The sequence below is a fragment of the Ahaetulla prasina genome, chromosome 5, assembly GCF_028640845.1.
Source record: "Ahaetulla prasina isolate Xishuangbanna chromosome 5, ASM2864084v1, whole genome shotgun sequence".
NCBI lineage: Eukaryota > Metazoa > Chordata > Lepidosauria > Squamata > Colubridae > Ahaetulla > Ahaetulla prasina.
Window position 1 is genome coordinate 22,329,774 of NC_080543.1, and position 22,282 is coordinate 22,352,055.

The window sequence follows — 22,282 nt, forward strand, 5'->3', positions numbered from 1 at the left end:
TCCAGAGCCTCCAGAGGCGGACAGCAGAGAGGCAGAGGAACAGAAGGAGCCTATTCCTAGTGCACACATGTAAAGGGCTGCCAGAATGCAAGAGCAGTTAAAGCCTCTGGTGGCTCAACAGACTAATGCAGTCTGTTATTAGTCTGCTTGCAATTACTGCAGGTTCAAGTCCCACCAGGCCCAAGGTTGACTCAGCCTTCCATCCTTTATAAGGTAGGTAAAATGAGGACCCTTATTGTTGGAGGCAATAAGTTGACTTTGTATATAATATACAAATGGATGAAGACCATTGCTTGACATAGTGTAAGCCGCCCTGAGTCTTCGGAGAAGGGCGGGATATAAATGCAAATAAATAAATAAATAAAAAAGGACGACTCAGGAGTAAGGCCAAATGATTGGCTCCTCCCATAAGGCTTAAAAGAGCAGCAACGGCTCTTGGGCTCTTTGTAGGAAAGCAACGTTGCTACATCTGTTTCTATTTGGCGTCTCTTGTTTTTGAACTTTGTGGGGCTTTGCCAAGAAAAGCCTTTGGCAGGGCACCAAAGAAGATAAAGATTTGTGATAAGGCCAAAGGACTTTTTCTGAAGGATTTGTTGTGGAATTAATTTGGACTAAGCTGAGAATGAGCTGTTCAAATAAAATATGTTTGTTTAGGACTGATTGCATCTGGTAATAACTACTTGAGCCTAGGTCACAACAATCTATAGAGGGGAGTGTGTCTTCAATTTACATTCTTCAACAGCTAGCTATGTATTATCTTATTCATCCATTCAATCAATCAATCAATCAATCAATCAATCAATTATTGGCTATCTGTCTTTCTTACAGGATAACCCTGGGCTGCTTCGTCTAGTAGTAATTTAATAATTACTGCTAAAACCTTTTTGTCTATAACATTTAAAAGGACAAAATGGTGAATTGCTGGGAAACAATTTTTAAACCAAGTACTTCAAATGGATTAATTTACACAATGTATCCATAATCTAGAACCTAAAGTTTGATTACTGTGGAATTAAAATTTGGCAAATTTTATAAAACATTTGATGACATAAGTATTACTATAAACATGTTATGATGTAATACAAAATGTCATAGAACATTTCCTGTGGTCTACTCTTGATCTTTGGCTGCACTATACAGTTCAACATGGGCTATTTTCAAGGCAGATACTTCTCCGAATGACTCTTCAAATTTTTAAGAACTTTTTTTTAGGACATTAGCAACTCTGCCATCGTTGAAGGCATTGATGGTTGTGTTATGGAAAGATCTTGGAAATTATGACCAAAGAGGTCACAGGTTGTTTAGTCATATACTAGAACCTGAATCATATTGTTTTTCTCTTCCCTCCTCATTCCTAGAGGTCTCTTGGTCAAAATGATAAATGACAACGGCACTGTGATGAGCTCCACCTCCTTTGTACAGATACCTGTCACAATGCTCATAGAAATGGGGCAAACTTGTCTTGTGATAGCATGATATTCATACTTCATCATTGATCACCCTTTTGCCCCTCGTGTGGTTAGGATGCTGGGTTGGTGGTTAGCAAGCCCACGTCTGAGACCTGAGTGCTGCCATGGGATGGGGCCAGCTCCCATCTTTTGCTCCAGCTCCAGGGAAATGAAAGGAGTCCCCAAATGGGCATCTCCATAGGCAATGGTGATGCCACTGTCTAATCCTTTCAACCCAGAAGGACTTGGTGCTTCTGCCTCAAGGGCAATATGATGCCCCTCCATAGAGACCTCTGTCTACTCCCCTTTTCTTCTAGACACACTACTCCTGGGTTGCATCTTCCAAACTTTAAAATATTGGGAGACAGTAAAGCTCAGTCCCATGATTAAAAGATAAATTGTGTAAGGACATGGCTTATTTTGTTTAATAAAACAGAAGGAAAGCAGAGGGAAATGAAGAAGAAAGGGAAATACAATAGCAATTATATATGCAAGGGCTTCTTATACACATCTATACTGATATACTTTTTTTCAAAGCAGTTTCAAGAAAAGATCTCCATGTTTCAATGTAATTAGGCAGACTTGGTCGACATCAGTACACATGATTCATAGGTCCCAAGTGACATTGGGTATTCAGTACACGGAGTAATTGGGGACATAAATGCAGCTTTCCAATGTGGGTTATCCTCTTAATAATAAGGTGGGCAATAACACTTCTTCATTGTTGAACTAACTTCTGGAATGCCCTTCCTTTGAAGATCAGGCTAGTGCAAATATGATTTTATATTTGTTTATTTCAAGGCTGCCCAACTACATAATGACTTCTGGGTGGCTTACAAAAGAAAACAACAACAACATGTATTAGAAGAGAACACAACTGACTGAAAAGCGAACTCTGCATCAAAAGAATCAAAATCATAGGGACAATACTCCTATCTCAAGACCCTGCAGCAGAAATATGTTTTTGATAGCTTTCTGAAAGTCCTTAGGGTGGAAAATATACAGAGATTCGGAGTAAGATAGTCACAGAGACAGGTTTGTGTGACATACGGATTTACTCTCACTTTGGGGATTTGGTGTCTCTAGTCTAACTAGGTCTTTTGTCCTTCAAGGGTTGTTATTAGTGTTACTGTGAGTTTTAAATTAAGCTGTTATTTTACTGTTTTCTTTTGTTTATTTTATGGGTTGTGACCCACCACAAGATTCTATAAATATTTCAAATCAGCAATTAACAATGATAAAAAGCCTTTTTAAATTCTTAACCTGACAGCAAGGACAGTTTGGATTTTATTGGCCCATAAGCAGTCCTTGGAAGCTTTCAGGCTGAAGAGAGATAAAACTGCTTTCAGTGAATAAACAATGCCTGGGACATGATAGCCAAAGACAGATTCTCTCTCTTCTTTTTTTTTAGACATCACTTTAGATTGCCCCTCCTGGCAGTTTTACAAAAAGCAGCTATTTATTTAGCTCCTACAATAGCAAATATGTATATACTGTATATATATATATTAATCATTTCACAAAATATATATAAACAGGGATAGGATGAAAAATAGAGTATGAGCAAACAAGGAGTTTACCAATGGCATAGAGATTAGAAAAAAACCAGCAATTTTTAACAGTTTTAGCATAATAAAACTTCACATAATTTCAAACATTCACATTTATATTCATGATTAAGTGGAAAAAAAACCCATCCCAATTGTATCTCATTTTCATTTAACCTGTTTAAAATGATTAAATCTATAGTATTTTTTGAACCTGACAGTCAAGCGTTACTGCTTGAAATTAATTGAAATACGTAATTGGATTTCTGTCTTAATTACATTTATTTTGCTCTTCTCTAAGAGAAAAATCTGAACACAATACAATTACTTGATTAACTTACTTTGGCAATGTATGTGTTTCTTTATTGGTCCAATATCTTCCAAGTTTCATTGTCAAGGATATAGAAATATTTTAATATTCTAGCAATGCATTTATTTATAATGGGGAGTACACTGAAACCTCAGGTTACTGAATCATTCTGAAGCAGTTGTTTTTCATCCTGTCGAAGCCAAGGACTGATGTCTACCAAACCTGCTGAATTGCCAGCTAATTCTGAGAACTTGCTGACCTGCATTTTTAAAAGGGCAAATTTACTTCTCATACTTTATTCAAAAAACATTTTCTTTCTCTTGATGTGAAAGATAAACCACTATATTATTTTTAGTAGATAACTAAGGATTCTAGAAACTCTCCTTTAAAAAACTCATCAACAATAATGAGAGTAGCCAATTTTATATCAACTAAAAGCGTTTAGGCTCAGACAGCAACCAGAAGTCAAGTTAATAAAATCCACCCATGTAATAAAGCATTGAACACCACTTTCTGAAAGCCTCAATTCAAACAACGCCATAGGTTAACAAGACTAATTTGGTTAAAGGATCGTGATTGATGTAAGAGTTTGTGAAAATGAACTTGAGAGGAATGAAAAAGAGATGCTGTCCAAGACAGGAGTCCCCAGTCCTTGGTCCATGGACCAGCACTGGTCCGCAGCATGCCAGCAAATGGTCCATGCAAACAAGCAAAGCCCCATCTGTGAGATGCAGGCAGCATGCAAAACCACATCACCAAAACCTTTCTCCACGGAGCACGTCCCTGGTGCCCAAAAGGTTGGGGGGCTGCTAGTCTAGAAAATGATCAGAGAAGAGAAGGAGGAGCCCATAGTGGCTTAACAATCAGAGAAAGAAACTTAGGACCCAACCTAGATGATCAGGCTGTTTAAGGTCACAGCAGGGAGATTTGTACTTTCAGACTTGCAAGACTGATATTAGCCTTCTCAGGTAAATCAGACACGAAATAGACCAAATGAGCTAATTCTACTTTGTTGTAAGGCTACAGTTACAGAATCTTACAAGTTTGAAAGTACAATTCTCCCACAGTCATTTTTAAGAGCCTTACCAACTAAGGTGGGGATAGCTCCTAAGCTACTGAGTGCTCCTTCTCTTGTCTGATCATATTCTAGGCAGCAGCTCTTCCCTTTGTCCCTCAAAGTCTTTCCCACATGCCATTGTCTCTAAGTGAAAGAAGGCTTTCATGTAAAATAACTTGATTCAGATAGAATCTAAAACCATCAATTGTCAGGTAGGTTGTATAATGCTCTAAACTGAATTCTGAGTCATACTCACACAATGAATAAGAATGAAGTTTAATCCAGGGGGGGAAAATTAGGTGGTGGCAGAATTTGCTGATTTAGATAGGCATTGGAGCACTCAATAGTACCTGAGGAAATATAGGTGATACAAATATGCTTATCTTATCTTAACCTATCTTAACTTCACTTAATATATCGGCTGCAACTTTACCTAGGGAAAGTTGAACTAGACTGATGTATTAGTCCTGTAATGCAAACTACAGGGGCGTTCACAAGAAAACACTCTTGGTTACTTGAAACATCAGCTAGTGAAGAATTTTGTTTACTGTTGTTTGTTGTTGTTGCTATAGCTGGAGAGTAATATTATATCAGTTGTTTAAATCATCAGTGTGTTCTTCTGGGTTCACATTGGGATTACTGTTTTGACTTTAGAACTTTAAATAATTCAAGTTCAGGTTGTCTCAGCTATCTGAAAGATTGTTGGCATAAAACGTGGCCAAACATGTCGTGGACTTGTCAGCTAAACTGGAGGAAGGTGTTAAGAATGGGCCAAGCTTAGAGTTCTTGCATTGCAGAAAATAACACAGGCCTGACCTCTCCCCAGAAACACTTATCTGATCATATCCAGTTTGAAAAGTGAATTTCCAAACAACAACGACCACTTCAGGTCCCCGAATAGATTGCAGCTCCTCCCCTACCAGCTTTTGGCATGCAAACAGCTTCGGAGTTCAACTCCAAAAGCAATCTGCCGGTTTACAGCTGTATTGAAGGGTCATGAAGAGAAGTTCTTCGAAACGCCCTGACCAGGTGGGTCATAAAAGCTGATGGGATATCAATCCCTTCAGTTAGAAGGCAGAAGAGCAGCACTCCAGGGAGAAATCCTTCAGAGATCTCTCCCCATGAGTGTGTTCAGTCAGCCATGTTCCCAGGAAATTTCTATGGAGATTCTCAGCCATCCAGGTCAAAGGTGCGTTTTTGAGAGGCAACTGGACTTCAGCTGAAGAAGCTTCTTCGATAAGAAGCAAAACGTCTTCAAAGAAAAATCAGAAGGTCCAATGGCCTCTCAAAAAAGCACCTTTAGGGAATGCAGTCAGTCTGGTGAGATTCTTATAACGTAGGTGACAAACAGTAAAGCTTCTGCTTGAAACTATTCCAGAGTGGTTCTGGTTGCTTGCACCTGGCAAACAAGAGGTCCCTTTCCTCCCTAATTCAGTGAGAAAATGATGATGTGAGACAACCAGAGGTGGTATTCAGCTGGTTCGGACCGCTTCAGGCAAACCAGTAGTGGCGACCTGCAGGTGGGCTCCCCATATATTGCTGTGTTTTTGACGCCGCACGCATGTGTGGATGGCATGCATGAGTGAATTGCCCTGTTGTTTGTTGCATGTGCAGACGGTGCATATGAGCAAATTGCCGTGTTTTGTGATGCCGCACGCATGTGCGGATGGCGCACACTCACATTTCCGATGTTGGGCAAACCAGTGCTACAGTATGTGAAGCTCACCTTTGAAGACAACAATTAGAAAACAAATTGTAAGGGGTGATTCTCAGGCCAGACAGAACTGTTATATAAACACTGAGCAGATGGTTCCCACACTCAAGGGCAGGAAGAGAATTGCCAGAAATCAAGTGATTCAAAATGCTGGGAGAAGCCACCAAGGATTGACTGATTGTTGCTGGAAAACTTTTGCTTGAATATTTTCTTCTACATTAAGCGCTGACTTATTTCTTTTATAACAGAAAAACAACTTTTATTTAGTTGTGTCGAATCGGTGATGCTTCGATCATTACTGAAAGAAGTTGGGTGAGTTGATTTCTATTGCCTGGTGAAATCTGACAGCAAAATCAGTGTGTTCTCAATAACATAGTGCAGGTAGTCCTCGGTTTACGACCACAATTGAGCCCAAACTCTCTGCTGCTAAGTGAGACATTTGTTAAGTGAATTTTGCCCCATTTAACTATCCTTTTTCCACAGTTGTTAAGTGAATCACTGAAGTTGTTAAGTTAAGTAACACAGTTGTTAAGTGAATCTGGCTTCCCCATTAACTTTGCTTGTGAGAAGGTTGCAAAAGGTGATCATATGACCCTGGGACACTGCAACTGTCATAAATATGAGTCAGTTGCCAAGCATCTGGATTTTGATCTTGGCCTTGGGGATGATGCAATGGTTGTAAGTGTGAAAAACAGTCATAAATCACTTTTTCAGTGCTGTTGTAACTTTGAACAAACTGTTGTATAGAATATAGAAAATAGAATAGAATAACAGAGTTAGAAGGGGCCTTGGAGATCTTCTAGTCCAACCCCTTGCTTAGGCAGCAAACCCTACACCACTTCAGACAAATGGTTATCAATCTCTTCTTACAAACTTCCAGTACTGGAGCATTCACAACTTCTGGAGCAAGTTGTTCCACTGATGAATTGTTCTAACTGTCAGGAAATTTCTCCTTAGTTCTAAGTTGCTTCTCTCCTTGATTAGTTTCTACCCATTGCTTCTTTTTCTGTCCTCAGGTGCTTTGGAGAATAGCTTGACTCCCTCTTCTTTGTGGCAGCCCCTGAAATACTGGAACACTGCTATCATGTCACTCCTGGTCCTTCTTTTCATTAAACTACGCTCTGGCTCTAAGATTTAAAAAATGCAGATCTCTTGCAGTTTCACTGATTATGGATCAGGTTGCATTGCCTTGCTCTAATATAATAACTAAGTTGCAATCCACTGGGATCAGTTAAACACAGATGAACCAGCTAGAAAGCAAACAGGATAGCATCTGCCACTATCATGGGTTGTCATAACAGTCCTAGTCTAAGAACTGGTGGCTGTTGCTGCCTGGCAAATATACTTATAAATCCTGACAAATTGTTTCCCTTCTTTATTCTGGGTGAATTATGTATGACTCTATGCTTAAGGTTTTTCCCACAGACTGGTCCGATGTAGGATTTATAATTGGCCTAATGAGAGAAGGAGCTGCACAATGGAGAATTAGTTTTCTGAGGCAGAATAGCCTGGACTTAGATAAGTCTGCCAATTTGGTGATACCCCTAAGAGCTAACTTCAGTGAAGTTAAACAAGTGATCTTCAGCTATGAGCTCCATCATCGTGAGAGTTATTTCTCACACTGATAAAGAGAGCAGACTGTGACTATAACAGAGAACAGACCCTTCTTCAAGAAAGAGGCAAGAATCTGCACAGACCGAGCAGAAGAAAACATTAGAGTGTTTGCTGCCCTAGAATTACCTTTACAAAAATGTCTTTCTGAAAGGACTGAATGGAAGTTTTTACACTGTATCTTTTACCTGGTTTCTAATAAGCACAATTAACCAGAACTCAAGGCTGCCCCACCCAGTACTGAAGGAGAATTCTGCAATGATAGAACTCCTGATGAAGACACAGAAGAATTTCCCTCTTCCTACTTCTTGTTGTTTGGTGTCAGGAACAGCAATAGCAATAGTGGTTAGGCTTACATACTGCCTCACTGTGCTTTACAGCCCTCTCTAAGCGGTTTACAGAGTCAGCATATTGCCCCCCAACAATCTGGGTCCTACCGACCTTGGAAGGATGGAAGGCTGAATCAACCTTGAGCCAGTCAGGATTGAAGGAATTGAGCAATGTGAGCAGAGTTAGCTTGCAATTCTGTAGCTCTGGTATGGGAAATAGAATAAGAGGAGATAGGACAGAGTTTGTACATGAGGTATCTTCCCAATTTCAGCTAAAGAAATGGAAATTCTCCCTGCCTTTGATATCTCTAGGAAGAAGGGAGGGACATGGAGGTTTGAAGTGGATAGAGACCTTGTCATCTCCAGCTCATGAAGAAATGGAAGGAGGTTTCCAGTCTCCTGAGGCTCCCTGGTTGGAGCGAAAGAGAAGCTTCATGTGATACTGCCATGTTCAAAGGGGGGAGGAAAGAGAAAATAGAGATGTGGTTTAAGGGTAGATATCATTTCTAAGGAGCCAATATTTATTCTCCTGCCTGGTGAAGTCTGACATTTACTCACAGTATTCAGCAGCCCTTCCACATTGAAAATAATTTTGAAAAGATGGTGCAAATAAAAAAAAAAAAGTTGCTCCTAAACAGGGGCTGTACTTGCTTGGATGGCATAATCTGCAAGACTGTAAGGTGCTAGAGAGGTTTTCTCAGTGGCAACCTCCACTCTATGGAATTATAAGGAGGACGAGGAGGAAGAGGAGGAGGAAGAGGAGGAGGAGGAGAAGAAGAAAGAGCAGCTTAATTTATTGTTCTTTTCAAACATTAAACCAAATGGTTGTTTGAAAATAGGCTTCCTTTGAAATTACATATCCTATTTGGCTATTATAAATTTTAAGTTGTTTTTTATAATTCAATTTTTTTTAATAAGCACTTATTAAATTAACACATGCACAATGTTTATGATATGGATGTTATTTATTTTAAGAACTCTTGGGAAGACTGCAACCTCTAAAATCAGCTAAAAACACATTTGATAAAATAAAGAAGTAAACAAACAAGCAAACAAAAAAACAAATAAATAAATAAATTACAAATAAAGGGCACCTACTTCTAGATGCAGTTGCAAATGTGTGTTGCAATTATTAAAGAAAGATGAAGGAAGTGTGCTTTTTGGCTCTAAAGCTAATACATCATCTTGTCCTTCTGTAGGGACTTGTACATCTCAGGACCTACTCCAACACAATGTTGTGATTTATTAGCGTCTCTGACCCTGACTAAGTAAATGCTTTTGTTCCATTGCAAACAGGCTGTTACATATTTTTCTCTGTGCCCTATTTCTCTTATAAAATCCCGAAGACAATTACGGAGTTTCTTCTTTCAATACTAATGCTGCTCAAGAGATGCCTTTAGAAGGTCTTTTCTAAATAAAAAAAAAAGATCAAAAAACAGAGGCATCAAGCAAATATTTCAACTTTAATGCAAATACTGATTCTGCAGTAGTGGGAATACAAGGCAGCTGTTGTATAAACAAGCTGGGGAAACGTGCAGAACGTGGCTTATGGCATTTTTTACAACCCTATTATCAGTCCCAGTAATAGCAGCCATTTATATTTTTCTGTATAAAGAAGTAATGTGCTGTTTGTGTGTGGGGGTGTGGGGGTGCAGTTTTGGTCCCCACAATATAAAAAAGATCAAAAAACAGAGGCATCAAGCAAATATTTCGACTTTAAAGCAAATACTGATTCTGCAGTAGTGGGAATACAAGGCAGCTGTTGTACAAACAAGCTGGGGATACATGCATAACGTGGCTTATGGCATTTTTTACAACCCTATTATCAGTCCCAGTAATAGCAGCCATTTATATTTTTCTGTATAAAGAAGTAATGTGCTGTTTGTGTGTGGGGGTGTGGGGGTGCAGTTTTGGTCCCCACAATATAAAAAAAGATGTTGAAACTCTAGAACAGAGGTCTGCAAACTTGGCTCTTTTAAGACTTGTGGACTTCAACTCCCAGAATTCCTCAGTCAGCGAAGCTGCCTGAGGAACTCTGGGAGTTGAAGTCCACAAGTCTTAAAAGAACCAAGTTTGCAGACCTCTGCTCTGGAAAGAGTGCAGAGAAGAGCAACAAAGATGATTAGGGGACTGGAGGCTAAAGCATATGAAGAACAATTGCAGGAATTGGGTATATCTAGTCTACTGAAAAGAAGGACTAAGAGTGACATGAGCCCAGTGTCCCAATATTTGAGGGTCTGCAGTGGTGGGCTACTGCCAGTTTGGACTGGTTCGGAGAAACAGATAGTGTGCTCCAGTGCTATGCCGTCCTATCTAGCTGAGATTTCCTCAAACCTGATGATCCTATTATTAAATGAGGCCTACTACATAGAATTTTTTTTAAATTGTTTTTATAAAAATATGTATCAAGTCAGGTGGCTCTTATATACCGTTAATTATTTCCTACTGCAGCAAAGAAGATAAAATGGCTGAAGATGTATTCTTTATTGGCCGAGTGTGACTGGACACGCAAGGTATTTGTCTTCAGAGCATAAGCTCTCAGCGTACATACAAACAACAAAGTGACCAATCATAAGATACCGATAGAAGGCAATAGGAAAGATGAGAAGGATAATAGTAATACAGCCCTTTTACGTGAGTAAATATCCTTAGGCACAGTGCTGTTAGAATTAGCAGAGACATATTTTGTTATGTTTTTTATTATTTATTATGTTTTAGTATGAAACATGTTGGTCATCTCAGTCTAGAAATGAAGAAGTGGAAGGATGATCTAAAAAGTGACACAATTTTGAGGTAAGATGTTTGTGCTTAACATCTGCTCTAATCATATTTTTTAACATCAATATGAAAAGATGAATAGCATTCAAAAAAATTGCTTTTATCTCAAAAGGCAGGTCACAAGGAAAATGTTTCCTAAAAGAAGAAACCATGCTAACCACAACCAAATTATACTTATGTAGGGATTTATCCTGTGGCTTTAAGTGGGAATGGAGGGAGAAGGAGAACAAAACTACTGCTTTACCACTACTGCAGACAGCTTAAATATATGAGAAATTCTCATATATTTAAGCTGATTGCTCTGAACGCAAATGCCTTTTGCTTTGTTTCTATGAAATGAACCCTACCAGCCATATTCAATCCAGTTACATTCAGGAAAAAAAGAGAAAAAAAAATTCCCATTATATGACTACATCGTTTAGGCATTAACAATATAAATAGTGTTCTTTGAACAACTGTGTACTTTTTTATTTGCACTGTTAGTCCATGAGAAGACAAATAATTCTTCATTTAAAACCAGTCTTTCTGAAATAGGTCCTTTTTTCTGGTAGCTTTTAGAGAATAATTTAGGTATTAGAAAGGAGGGGAGAGAGTGAAAAAAAAGAAGAAGGAGGAGGAGACAGAAGTTGCTAGGATACAATGGTGCTATCAAAAAAGATTTCCAAATACCAGAGAAGGAATTATCAACAGAAAACATGAGTCCTGCATTTCTGGAATAGAATTTGTTTAGCTAAACTGTACACAGCTCAAGTGATTTAAGCTGCTAACTTCTACAGCTGGAACAAATATCCAATGTGTGAACTTCAAGGTAATAAACAAGATTGCTCTAACAAGATAAAAAAAAATGAATCTGTATCTTCTCATTTTACATTTTACACGGTACATAAATAAATGGACAACTACTTATGGTATTCAAAGGTTACATAAGGCTAGAGAGATTTGCCACCAAAGTTTTGATTGTGTAAAATTCAAAGGAATATCAAAAAAGTTGCCAAAATCTTAGGAAATTTAACAGGCAATTTCAGATACTTCTGGAAAAGATGTAATATAATTTTTGAAATATATATATATTAAGTACTTACAAAGCAACCCCCTAAACAAAATGAGAAAGGCATTTCTCAGCTACCAAATTCATATTGTAAGTCAGGAGTGTCAAACTTGATTTCATTGAGGGCCGCATCAAGGTTGTGTTTGACCTCAGGGGACCGGGGTGGGCAATGGCCAGCTCGATGTCACTCATGTCAGGGGCACCTATGGTGGCGAAGTGCTAAGGCAGGACTTCCCTCACATCCTCCCTCCTTTTCTTTTTCTTTGTCTTTCCTTTTTCCCTTTTTCCTTTTCTGTCCCTTCTTGCATGCTCAAATGCAAAAGGAGAAACATTTCGCCTTTTGTTTTTAGTTTGTTTTGCTAGCCCTCTGCTAGTGAAAATGGAGGTCGGGGGGGGGATCTGCATGCACTCCTCCCCAGGCCCCATTTTCTGCCGGGACTGCCTCCTGCAGCAGGTCAATCCTTTACTGTTTCCAGGGCAGCCTGCAGGCCAGATCTAAGCATACTGCGGGCCTTGAGTTTGACACCCCTTATGTAAGTCAATAGTTTCCTTCCAAATTTCATTTTTTAAGAGAAAGAAAAGATGCAAGCCACAATCTTGTTGGTGAAAACTACCTTCTGGATGGACTTTAATAGGCACACTTTTTTAGCAACTACCCAAAGTGATGAATTCGTTTCAAGAAAAGCTGAGGGGTCAGCAAAGTAGAATCCTTTGGGCTCTTAGTATCCACAAAGTTACTAAATAATATTCATCCAAAATATGTCTATCTGAAGTAAAAAATGTCCCAAACCCATTATTTTAAATGTTGAGGTCTCACATAAGGTATGAAAACTTGCAGTGATACCTGCCACCTGAAAGGTTTGTCCAAAGGGATGGCAGTATAGAAATATTAAACATTAGAATCTATTTTTATACAAAATATTAGCATTATTTTCATGAAGGGATCCTTATGCGTTTGGAATTTCTGATCAGATATAGTGTTCAAATTTACAGCTTCTCCTATATGTTCTGCTCAGAAATAAACTACTCTGAGATCAGTAAGACGTACTCTTAAATAAGAAAAAAAATTATTTTAAGATCTAATACCTTGGTTGACCTTGAGAAAATAAGAAAGATTGTATCAGATTTGATGGGAGTTGTCCAGGAAATGCCCAGGCTCTAATCTAGACTACAAAGTGAGAACATCCTGGTAGAAAATAATAATAATAATAATAATAATAATAATAATAATAATAATAATAATAATAATAATAATAATAATAATAATAATTTAATTTAATTTCTATACCGCCCGTCTCCCGAAGGACTCAGGGCAGTTCACAGCCAGATAAAAAACCAACAATAAATAGATACAATACAAATAAAAACACTAATAAAAAACTTATTAAATTTGGCCCCTAAGTTAAAATACATTAAACCATAAAACCCCATTTAAAATTACGAATAATAATACTAATTCTATGCCAGTCCTGCGCGGAAGAATAAATACGTCTTCAGCTCGCGGCGGAAGGTCCGGAGATCAGGAAGTTGACGAAGTCCTGGGGGAAGCTCGTTCCAGAGGGTAGGGGCCCCCACAGAGAAGGCCCTCCCCCTGGGGGCCGCCAGCCGACATTGTTTGGCTGACGGCACCCTGAGGAGGCCCTCCCTATGACAGCGCACGGGTCAGTGGGAGGCAAACGGTGGCAGAAGGCGATCCTGTAAATAGCCCGGTCCTAGGCCATGGAGCTCTTTAAATGTGGTAACCAACACCTTGAAGTGCACCCGGAAGACCACAGGCAGCCAGTGCAGCTTGTGCAGGAGAGGTGTTATATGGGAGCCACAAGTGGCTCCCTCTATCACCCGCGCAGCCGCATTCTGGACCAACTGAAGCCTCCAGGTCCTCTTCAAAGGGAGCCCCATGTAAAGAGCATTGCAGTAGTCCAGGCGGGAAGTGACGAGAGCATGAGTGACTGTGCATAAGGAATCCTGGTCTAGAAAGGGGCGCAACTGGCGGATCAGGCGTATCTGATAAAAAGCTCTCCTGGGGACGGTCGTCAGATGTTCTTCAAAGGACAACCGCCCATCCAGGAGAACGCCCAAGTTGCGCACCTTCTCCATGTTGGTAAATCACATTTTTAAGTTTTCTCCAAAATTAAAAGGATGTGTTCTAAAAAAATAATGTGTCTTTAGGGCTATTAGAAGCTGAACTTTGCTCAAGAGATTCTCTATTTTCTCAACTGCATATAGGATTGCAGCATCAAATTTTTATGTTATCAGAATTGTTTATAATCCTTTGATAGCAATTGCACTTAGATATATATACCACTTCACAGTACTTTACAGCCCTCTCTAAGTGGTTTACAGAGTCAGCCTATTGCACCCAACAATCTGGATCTTCCTTTTACCCACCTCGGATGGATGGGAGGCTGAGTCAGCCTTGAGCCTGGTGAGATTTGATCTGCCAAACTGCTGGCAGCCGGTGATCAGCAGAAGTAGCCTGCAAGTACTGCACTCTAACCACTGCACCACTGTGGGTCAGTGCAAAAATAATGCAAGATGATTTTTGAACCCCTGTTGTGAACACTCAGTTTATTTATGTCAGATGACCACATCAGGATGGATGTAACGGATTCAGCAGTCATGTATTTGTTTACATTCAAAGGTCAAAGCAAAGCCATAACTATTCAACTGCAACTTTAAAATGTAAACAGCGCTCTTATTGGGAGTGTCATGTTAGGAGGCTCTGAGCACGATTCTCCTGGGAACTTTTTTTCATTGGTGGGAAAAGTATGTGCAATGTCATTCCCTTATCCAGAGATGCTGGGAACTGAATTTCTAGATTCAAAGAAGCTGTACTGGATACCCTACAGCAAAGGTCTCCAACCTTGGCAACTTTCAGCCTGGCGGACTTCAACACCCAGAATTCCCCAGCCAGCTTTGCTGGCTGGGGGATTCTGGAAGTTGAAGTCCGCCAGGCTGAAAGTTGCCAAGGTTGGAGACCTCTGCCCTACAGCTCCTTCTCTTCTGCCTTCCCTGGTAAATAGGAGACAAGAGAAACTGTTTGTCCTGCTCTATGTTCTCTCTAATCAGCACAAACATTAGCAAGGGACATTGACACAGTGCCCAAGATTTGAAGCGTGAATGATAACAACTGCTAAGGTCAGAGCTTCGGAATGCACTCTGTATAGAGAACTCACTCATATCTGGAATCAAGACAGCTATAGCAATTTAGTAGACATGAATCACCAATAGTAAGTGGTTTGGAAGTGCTATATGAGAAGAATTTAAGAACCGCCCCAAAGCTGGATCAGGCCAAAGATCATTTAGGCACAATAGCCAACTGAATGGATTTGGGAAGCTGACCAGCCCAGCCTGAAGGGTGATTATCTCTTTCCAATGTCACTTCCCAATAAACATGTCAAGTTGCCTATGATTCTGGAGTTAGTAGACAGCCATCAGTACAAGTAGACACTGAAAAAAATTGTTTCTCTGTGAACAGAGCCTCCTCTGAAAGCCATTCAAACTGACTACCATTATTGCAATTGTGTTGAATTTATGTTTTACCAACAAAGAAATAAAGGAACACTAGTATTGATCTATGTCAAGCTATTTAGTTCTCATCAGCTGGCCATATCTTTCTGAGCCTCCGTGGCGCAGTGGTTAGAGTGCAGTACTGCAGGCTACTTCTGCTGATTGCTGTCTGCCTGCAATTTTGCAATTCAAATCTCACAAGGTTAACTTCCATCCTTCCGAGGTCTGTAAAATGAGGACCCAAATTGTTGGAGGCAATATGCTGACTCTGTAAACTGCTTAGAAAGAGCTGTAAAACACTGTAAAGTGGTATATAAGTCTAAGTGCTATTGCAATTGCTTCTGGGATTCAAACCTGGGCTACTTGCATATTAGGTAGATGTATTAATTTCTAAGCCATGGTCTCTCCTCCTTTTGTCGGCTATACCAGGGGAAAGATTAAGTGTTTTTTGCCAGGGCAACCTAATTTACTCAATTATGGGATGGAGCATTATTGCAATTGTTAGCAAGAATGCTTCAGCTTCATTTTACAACGTGTGAAAAGCTATTTAAATCGGCCACTTCTGAATCCTGTGCCTACCGTGTGCCAATATTAATGCTTGGGGCCATCTTTTAAGCAGGTTAGAAAACAGCAGTCCAAATTCTCCTTTAATTCTGGAGACTATAGTAAACAAAGGCCAACGTTTAGGGCATTCCTACTGCAGCATTAACTCTGCCTTTCAGTATTCCATATTTTGCTGCAGGACAAAGAAATCAGCCAAAGTGTAAGCATTTGTAATATCACCCATTTAAATTTACCTTAACCTTTTTAGTGGGGATTTTAAATGTCTGCATAGTTCAAATAGCATCTATGATGCATTGTTGAGGAATGCTGAAGGAAATGTAACATCAGAACTTAACATTAAATGAGACCAACATAGAAGAATACTTACACTGGATTTGAAAAATAAATAAATTAAATTAGAGCCAGCTATTGAAAGCTTCTCAAATAACACTACCAACTCTCCTGAAGTAATAGTAATACTGGCATCCTAATTTATACTAGTGTTATAGAAAAGAAAAACTAAAAGACATTTTAATGTTTCAGGCAATTCCACGACAAAAAATCAGCCAACAGTGGGACCTTAACAATCAAACTATTTTTACAGTACAACACAGAGGTGCATTACTAGATGTCAGAGGCAAGCAATTTCCCCTTACACGGTTATGAAAAATTAGGTCCCTAAAGACAACTAGCAAAGGAAACCATTCATGTATAAAAGTAACCTTGCCTGCGTGTGCAGTTAATGGTGATATAAATCTGAGTGTATAGTTTCACTGATATGGAGAGTCATCATGAGCAAACTGTTAACTAAATATGGATGAGGATGTTTTTGGCATCAATAATCACAGGCTGTGAAAGATATGTCTATATTGAAATTCTATATCTTTGTTACTGGCACTGTTGTTAAAAACCAAAATATCAAAAGCTTGGGGAAAAGACGTAAACATCTGAATGTTCAGGTTTTATCTTTAGTACAAACCTTTCTAGGAGATGCATTTGAATGAGCATTAAACAGCAGCTTTTCCTTATATTTGAAGAATGCTGGAAAGACTGTTTATGTGGGAAGGAAATTATATGTTTGAAAATCTTTCTATGTGTTTAGAAACACTGTTTTTTTAAAAAAAAATGGTATTTCCTGCAAGACAAAAGCGCCAACACTTTTGAAATAGAACATTGCAATCTAATGGGGAAAAAAAATCATGTCATTAACCAATTTTCAACCACAGTTGATCCTCGGATTTACGACTTTAATGGAGCCTGCTCATTGCAGTCCTAAATCATGATGGTCATAAAGCAAGTCATTATAAGACCAGACCTTTTTTTACAATTTTTTTTGTGGCAGTCATTAAGTGAACCCATTGTTCACTATGGGGTGTTTGTAATTTCAACCAATTACTGAGTGACAATTTTAAGTTGAGGACTTCCTTCCTTCCTTCCTTCCTTCCTGTTAGTCTCCTCTTTTGAAATTCATCACAAAAAGAACTACTTCTATTTAGCTAGTTAGTTAGCTAGTCTCCTATTTTGAAAAGATTGTACAAAACAACTGTCAGCCCTTTAAGGTAGTCCAGACCAGGAAACCAGAATCATGAAAACAAATACAATTTTTAATGTGAGGTTAAACTAAAACATAATCTTTCAAGTCTGAGTGCGCCTCTCTGCTCCTGCCCTTTGCATTTCAGGGAATTCTGAGGCACTTTCTCTACCCCATTCCTGCTTGGCCTCAGTATTTCTCTTATCTGACCATTGCCGTGATTATGGTTCTTCCTCCTGTCTCCCAAGGTTATTCTCATATTCCATTGCATTCCTATGCCAAATAAATTAAAGGAATGAGATAATAAAATATATTTAAATTTACTTTAGAGCATTATCATTCTTTATAACTCATCTTCTGGATTATGCAACCACAATAAAATGAATAAAACAAATAAACCCCTAAAGGGGCACTGTTCTCCATATTTTTCTGTCCTTGTTCCTGTCCACGTTAGCCATTTCATTTATTGTCTTTGCTGGTGAAGAAAGTTATATTAATGTCAAGATCAAATTATTAAGTCTCTTTTACTGAATGAAGTATAAGTGTTTTTAAAAGGAAGAGCTGAGAATTATTTGTACTATGTGTAATGCAGGTTCATTAATTAATTTAAGCTTTAATTATCTGGAGTTTAGTGTATCTTATGGAATATCTTGATGGCAAAACCTGTGGTTAAATGACATGTTATTACTTGATTTATTAAGAGAGACATGAAATTTAGCACTATTTACATAGGATTAGTTCTTGTTATAGTCTCAAATTTTAGGTTGGGCTAATAATTGCCTTACCTCTCATGCCCATTCCTGATAGCCTTCTGGGAAAATCCTTTCACTTTACAATTTCAACCGTTTCTCTTTTTAATTTGTATACGTTTAAGACCGCTTACAGAGTAAATTTAAAATGAAGTCTTTTTTTAAATTAAGGGCACCTTTTATCAATCCAAAATTGAATATTACAAATAGCAACACTTACATCTAGTATCATCTCTTTTTAAATGATGAACTAATAAATAAGAACTAATAAATAAGAACATGCTGATGCCATCAAGAGAAGCAAGGAAATAAAGTTTTCCAAAGGATATGGGAGCAATGAGTTGTTATTAAAGAAGTAATATTATATTTCTTTATCATTTAACAATATTTAACAAAGTAAAAACTATAAGAGAAATAAATAAAAGGAAGAATAGTAAACAATGGAAATAATAAAACAGAAAAAAAAATAGAAAAGAATAAGAAAGAAAAATAAAAAATTAAGATTATAAAGAACCAGCTTCTGATCTTTGTGACAACATTTATAAATTTTTACTTTGCCCTGTATGGTCACATCATAATTTCCTTCTTTCCATAAGTTACCCTTTCTAATTTTCAAACTCATAAATGACAAGTCCATTCTTCTCATTTTCTGTAAAAAAAAAATAACTACAAGCGGTTTTCAATCATTACTAAATGTAGCTGTTGATCTTTCTCTAGTCGAACATGTTCACCTTGTCATTTCTGCTAGTTCTGTCAACTTTACCAACCATTCTTCATGGTATTTCAGAGCCTTTCCATTTTGGACATATAATGTCATGTGAGTAACCATGTATAAAAAAAAAACACTTCCGTGTCTATTTTCCAATACACTGCCCGTTAATTCCAGACAGAAAAATTCTGATTTCAGTTAAATATTGATCTTTAAAATTTCTTGTTTTTTTATAAATTCACCAGGTATGCTAAAAATGGCCTTTCATGCTGTCCACGTTTCCAACATAAATTTGAAGTACTCATTTCTCATCTAAGATTGCATATGAAGCACAAATCTTTAATCAAAGACATCAATCCTAAAGCTCACCAGAATTTTGGCCATTTCTCTTCCATTTTTGAAGTGCAATGAACTTGAAGTAATCTAAAGGCATTAAGTTTACTGGAAGCTTGATCCCCTCTTTTTAATTTTTTTTTTAATCCTGCCCTTATTTTTATAGATAACTCAGTGCAACGAACATAGCTAATACTGCTTCCTTTCACTATTTTCTCCACATCAACCCTGTGAGAGAGTGTGAGTGGCCCAAAGTCACCCAGGTAACTTTTATCCCTAAGATGAGACTAGAACTCACAGTCTCCTGGTTTCTAGCCTAGGGTTGTAACTTCTCCATAAATATAATGGGAAAATTAGGGTCCTGTTTATCTGATAATTTGGTTCTGAAGATCTGAATCCCAGAATACTTTAATTACTAAACAAAAAAATAACTGAGAAGCTACGTGTTGCCTATGGATGATGGTCTAGGAAGTTAAGATAGTATGATGGACTCCAGCTATTTCCACAGCAGACAATCAGAAGCCCACAAGGGAAACATAACAGGTTTCTAGCACTAGCACTTAAACTTATACATCACTTCCCAGAGCTTTTACAGCCCTCTTTAAGCGGTTTAGAGTCAGCCTATTGCCCCCAACAATCTGGCTACTCATTTTACTGACCTCGGAAGTATGGAAGGCTAAGTCAACTTTGAGCCGGTGAGAATCACATTGCTGAATTGCTGGCAGCTGGCAGTCAGCAGAAGTATCCTGCATTCTAACTACTGTGCTACCATGGCTCTTCTCAACCCTTTGCCAATGCCTTATCATTGCCTGAGTAAGTAATTAAGTGGGATATTATCCTGGACCACCATGCTCAGTCTGTAGTCTACCACTCACCTCTTCTACCAAGACTGTAACTTTAGACACATTGTTCACTATGTTAGAAAGCATAGGCTGCTCTTTTCGTTCATCAAACTGCTGCAAATATATGGAAAAGAAGGTACCTTAATTGGTCTTCCGTCTGGTGTGAGCACCTCCTCTGACAGCTCCATCATCTTCAGGGCCATAAGGGCAATTGGCTTTGCATGATTCAGGTTCTGCCTGTGGAGCCCAGCCGCCACACAGTATGCATCCCCTATTGTCTCCACCTGCAGCAAACAGGCAAATCAAATGCAAGCATATGATAATGAGTGGGGAATTGGTACCATTAAGTATTTACAATCACCAAATACTGTTTAAAAACATGTTTAGCAGAGCATCAATAAGAGAAGCTATTAAGAAAAGGGAGTACATACAAACCCTCCAAGTTTGTAAACAGGCACCATCAAATCTTAACACCTCGCTGCCATTATTTTCCATAGTGAACAAGAAACGACTGCGCTCAAAACAACTTGTATAACAAAGTGAGCTATAAGAGCTTATACCAAAAGAACATAGAATGTTTGGATTATCGTTACACAGATTACTGGATATGTAATACCAGTAAAAAAAAAAGTGTCTATGTGCTTTCTCCAAAGGTGCTTTTTTCAAGAAGCAACTGGACTTTCTGGTTTTTCCTTGAAGACGTTTCGCTTCTCATCCAAGAAGCTTCTTCAGCTCTGACTGGATGGTGGAGAATGGAAGAATTTATACTCCTTGCAGACAGATGGTCATTTGCATTCTTTTAGCAGATCGCTAGGTCACCTGGAAGTTTATCTATGTTATCAGGGTCACCTGAGTGGTGCAAATTGGTGTTGAGCCTTCTTGGAACTGTTGAAAGGACTGTGTTGTAGATTGGAGATAGATGATGTCGTATTCCCTCCCCCTCTGTTGAGAGAGGGCTGTTCAATTTTGACATAGATGACCTCTTTAACTCCTCTTTCAAACCAGTGATCCTGTCTGTCCATAATATGGACTTCGTTGTCTTAGCTCTCTCTCAACAGAAAAAAAAACCCCACACCTTTGGAACAACCATGACCTGGATGACTGAGAATCTCCATACACATGTCTATGCATTTTGCAACCATGTTTCACATTTTTGTTTAGACTGGGGCCCATTCTCAAGGTATTTATTCATTCTTTTAATTATGTTAAAAGGGTTATAGACCACTTCTATCAGAATCAACTCTTAGAGGCATACCAGTACTGCCTTCCCAAATCAGAGTAAAGCAACCAACAAAATACAGAATCCTTATAATTCCATAATGTAGATAGTCCTCACGTAACAATTCAAATTAACTCAATGATTAAATCACCTAATAATTAAATTCAGTGGCCATTCAAAGTTATGATGGCACTGAATAAGGAGACTTATGACCGGTCCTTGAGTCACAGCATCCTGCAGTCACATGATTGTGATTTATAACCTTCCCTGCCATCTTCCAACAAGCAAAGTTGACAAGGAGGTCACAAAGAGTGATCACGATCACATGATATCATGCTTAACAACTCCACAGGATTTGCTTAACAATAACAACTTGAACTGCTGAAACTGCAGCCGTAAGATGACATAATTATAAAGTTCACAATTGGACCAGTGGTGAAATTCAAATTTTTTTACTACCGGTTCTGTGGGCATGGCTTGGTGGGTGTGGCAAGGGAAGGATGCTGCAAAATCTCCATTTCCACCCCACTCCAGGGGAAGGATACTGCAAAATCTCCATTCCCATCCCACTCTGGCTCTAGCCAGAGATGACATTTTTTGGTTCTCTGAACTATTCAAAATTTCCGCTACCGGTTCTCCGAATTACTCAAAATTTTTGCTACCAGTTCTCCAGAACCTGTTAGAACCTGCTGGATTTCACCCCTGAATTGGACTTTATGATTAATGAAGATGACATAATTATAAAGTTCACAATTGGACTTTATGACTATGCTTAATGTTGAAGTTGTTGGTCCCAATTACTGTTGGTAAGCAAGGACCTGTATTACAGTCTAGGATCAGGAGGACATCAATGTTTTCCATCTGGAGTTGAGAGATGACTAAAGTGCAGAAGGCTGACAGCACTTTTAGTTTAATATATGGGATGGCTTTGTGGAGATTTGTCTGTGAAGATTTTCAGTCATCCAGGTCAGGGGTCTCCAACCTTGGCAACTTTAAGACTTGTG

At 38.6% G+C, this 22,282-nt stretch overlaps 1 protein-coding gene across 1 annotated transcript in view; it reads right to left on the minus strand.

Annotated features, from left to right (window-relative positions):
- Nucleotides 1–22,282, minus strand: part of GUCY1A2 (guanylate cyclase 1 soluble subunit alpha 2) — a 217,212-nt gene that overhangs the window by 49,416 nt on the left and 145,514 nt on the right. Inside the window, exon 6 of the mRNA XM_058184553.1 lies at nucleotides 20,200–20,343. Within this exon, the coding sequence (XP_058040536.1) occupies nucleotides 20,200–20,343 (144 nt within the window). The remainder of the gene's footprint in view (nucleotides 1–20,199; nucleotides 20,344–22,282) is intronic.